The 3,213-nt window shown below is 44.8% G+C and overlaps 1 protein-coding gene across 1 annotated transcript; it reads right to left on the reverse strand.

Moving 5' to 3' along the window:
* Positions 1–1,981: 1,981 nt before the first annotated feature.
* On the reverse strand, positions 1,982–2,851 carry OR5AZ3 (olfactory receptor family 5 subfamily AZ member 3). The gene is given in 1 exon segment (NM_001391283.1): positions 1,982–2,851. A coding segment is annotated over 1 exon segment (870 nt).
* Positions 2,852–3,213: the final 362 nt, after the last annotated feature.

Here is a 3,213-nt window from a genome sequence, read left to right on the forward strand (position 1 = left end):
GTCCTCACCTGCTCTTTTCTCTGTATCAGCACATCCCCGGTATCTCTTTGTGTATCCAAATTCCTCTTACAAAGGCATTGGTCAGATTGTATTAGGGCTCACCCTAGCAGCCTCGTTTTAATTTAATCATCTCCGTAAGGGCCCTGTCTCCAAATACAGTCACACACAATTTAGCCCATAACAGAAGTTATGCACTAAAGATGCTGGAGCAGAAAGACAGAAGGTGCCTGGATCTCCATTGCCTTCATGTAACCTCCATACAAGTCTGAACTATTTCTAGCCTTTTTTTTTCATGTGATTGCACCACCATTCAGGACGCACGGGGGTGACTTCTCCCTGATCCCTTTGTCAGCCTGAAAGATCTCTTTGTTATCATTCTAGTCCCAGCTTAAATGTAACCTCTTCTGGGAAACTTCTCTGACTTCTCCAGGCAGAATTCATCATAAGAGACATTAGTTCAAACTGTCGTAGTCCGTTCTCTGTTGCTGGCAGTGGAAGACGATGCCTAGCAGATTCACGAGGCTTCCTGGAAGAGGAGGGATTCAGCCCGGTGTGTGTTTTCCAGGGGTTTGAGGCGGAGGAGGGACATTATAATAGAATGTCAAGCGAGCTGTTATCAGAAGAAGCTAAATGGGAAAGCCAATGGAGGACAACTCCTATAGCCAAGAAGATCGAGAACTTTCTTAAATGAAATTGAGAAATGTGTTCAGGGGGTTCCATCAAGATACAGCACCCCTGAGTTCTCTGCTGTAAGCTATTTTATGGCTGTCCAGTGAGACTTAGAGCTAGTCAGTTCAACCTCTCAGATTTATTATTGTTATTATTATTACTTTGGTTTATCTGTAATAACACCTGGCTTACCTATCTTACAGTGTTTGGTGAAGATCAAATAAAAGAACAAATGTGAAAATGTTTTAAAAAATATGAATTATCTATACCAGTGTTTCTAAAGTCATTTACCTCCTTTGTGATATTTTGCCTTGTGTATCACCTGCATTGTGATTTTTGGAAAAATTGGACTGTTCTAAACAATTGTTTATTAAAAAACACTTTTAATCAGAATCATAATAAAAAGTGACATAATAAGAAACAAAAATAAAAGCAATATAACGTTATTAAATGGTAGCCAGTTACTGGCAAGTGCTGAGGCTTGTTCTCTCTGTTAAAGAGGGAGACTGGATTAGTGAAGGTTGAAAGTTAAACTAGTACCAAGTACAGACTTCAACCTTGACTAATCAGAAGAGCTAAAAAAAGAGAACAGGAAAAGGAAGAACTTTCTTGTGATTCAGTTAAATGCTATTTAACATCATAGCTACATGATACAGTCTCACTCTTAAAAAACATTGACGTATAAGAATATTTAGTTCTACAGAGAAGTTTCCCCATAGAAGAGGAAAAACCAATAGCCTGTGAATAATTGTGCCAGACCCTGTGTGAGCCCCTTTACTCTCCCGGGAACCTTACAATAGCCAGTTGAGATGGGTGTGACTGCCCTGTTTTCACTCAGGAAAACCAAGCCAGGGGGTTGTGTACCTTGACTTGATCACGTAGATGCCAAGAGGGGGAATCATTCAGAGGCAGCGTGAACCCAGGTGTGCTGGCTCCAAAGCCCATGGACCCTCTCATACCGCTTTATAATTCCCTGATCTAGTCCTTCCTTATGATGTATGGAACTCAAGAAAAACAGTGCCCATTGTCTGCTTGTGAGATGCGGTCATCGGAAAGAGGCAATATAGTGTCTTGGTTGAGAATATGGTCTCTGGAGCCAGACTGCCTGGATTCAGATTCGGGCTCTATCTCTTATTAGCTATGTGACCTTGGGCCAGTTATACAGCCTCTCTGTGCCTCATATTCCTGAGGGATAATAATAGTACCCATTTCATATGGTTGTTGTGAAGCTTAAATGAGTTGATAGTGTAAAGCATTTAAAATAGTGCTGGCACATATTTTGCTCTATTCAAGTGCTAATATCATCCATGTTTTATGTTGTGGCTACCATGCTATGGCTTCGGATAGAGTGCTCCACGCTTGGTTGGGAAGACAGCTTGCCAAGGTATCTCCTCTTTAAAGCAGCCTTCACATCTTTATTCCTTAGGCTGTAAATCAGAGGGTTCAGCATGGGGACGACCACAGTGTAGAAGACAGACACGACCTTGTTCTGCTCCATGGAAGTGCGGGAGCTTGGCTGAGCATACATGAAGGTGATGGTGCCATAGAAGAGGCAGATGATGGTGAGGTGGGAGGCACAGGTGGAGAGCGCTTTGCTCTGAGCCTCCCTGGAACGTATCCTGCAGATAGTCACCAAGATGTAGGCATAGGACATCAGGATAATGGTGATGGTAAAGAGGATAATCAGGGCAGAAGATGAGAAGATGATGGCCTCAACCGCAGAAGTGTCCACGCAGGCAAGTTGGAGCACAGGAGGGACGTCACAGAAATAGTGATTAATGACATTGGGGCCACAGTAGGGCATCTTAAAGATGTACTCAGTTAGCAAAGCTGAATTGGCAACAGAAGCTATATAGGTGGCCACTATCAGCTGGACATACAGATGTTGACACATAATGGTGTGGTAGAGGAGAGGGTGGCAGATGGCAGTGAATCGGTCGTAGGCCATTACGGCCAGGAGTAGAGACTCAGCAGTACCATGGAGAGTCATGAGGGCCATCTGGACCACACAGCCTGTGAAGGAGATGGACTGGCCTGAGGTGAGGAAGCTCTCTAGCAACTGGGGGGTGTTTGTCGTGGAGAAAGAGGAGTCTACGGAGGCAAGGACGCTCAGGAAGAAGTACATGGGCGTGTGGAGCTGTGGGTCTGTGTGGATCAGGATGATCGTGCCCAGGTTTCCCATGAGGGTGACTGCATAGATGAACAGGAAGAGGACAAAGAAGGTGCCCTTGGGCCCTTCCGGCTCTGTGAGTCCCAGCAGGAGGAACCGGGTGACTTGGGTGCAGTTCTCCACCAAGCTGCACACGTCACTGCAAAGAGACCAAGTAAGACATGCTTGTGTCCTCGAGGCAGACCCAGGCTCAGTGCCTGAAGCCCTTTTAATAGCCCCAGAATGGGCAGTGCTGGGGGGACTGGGGAGGGGACACTGGCATTTGTTGAATACCTACTGTGAGTCGTGGGTTAACTCATTTCTTAAACAGCTATTGAAACTTCATACATATCTTGCCATTTAAATATCGTCCCTCTTTGTATTGAGAGAGATTA

The sequence above is a fragment of the Equus caballus genome, chromosome 12, assembly GCF_041296265.1.
Source record: "Equus caballus isolate H_3958 breed thoroughbred chromosome 12, TB-T2T, whole genome shotgun sequence".
Lineage (NCBI taxonomy): Eukaryota > Metazoa > Chordata > Mammalia > Perissodactyla > Equidae > Equus > Equus caballus.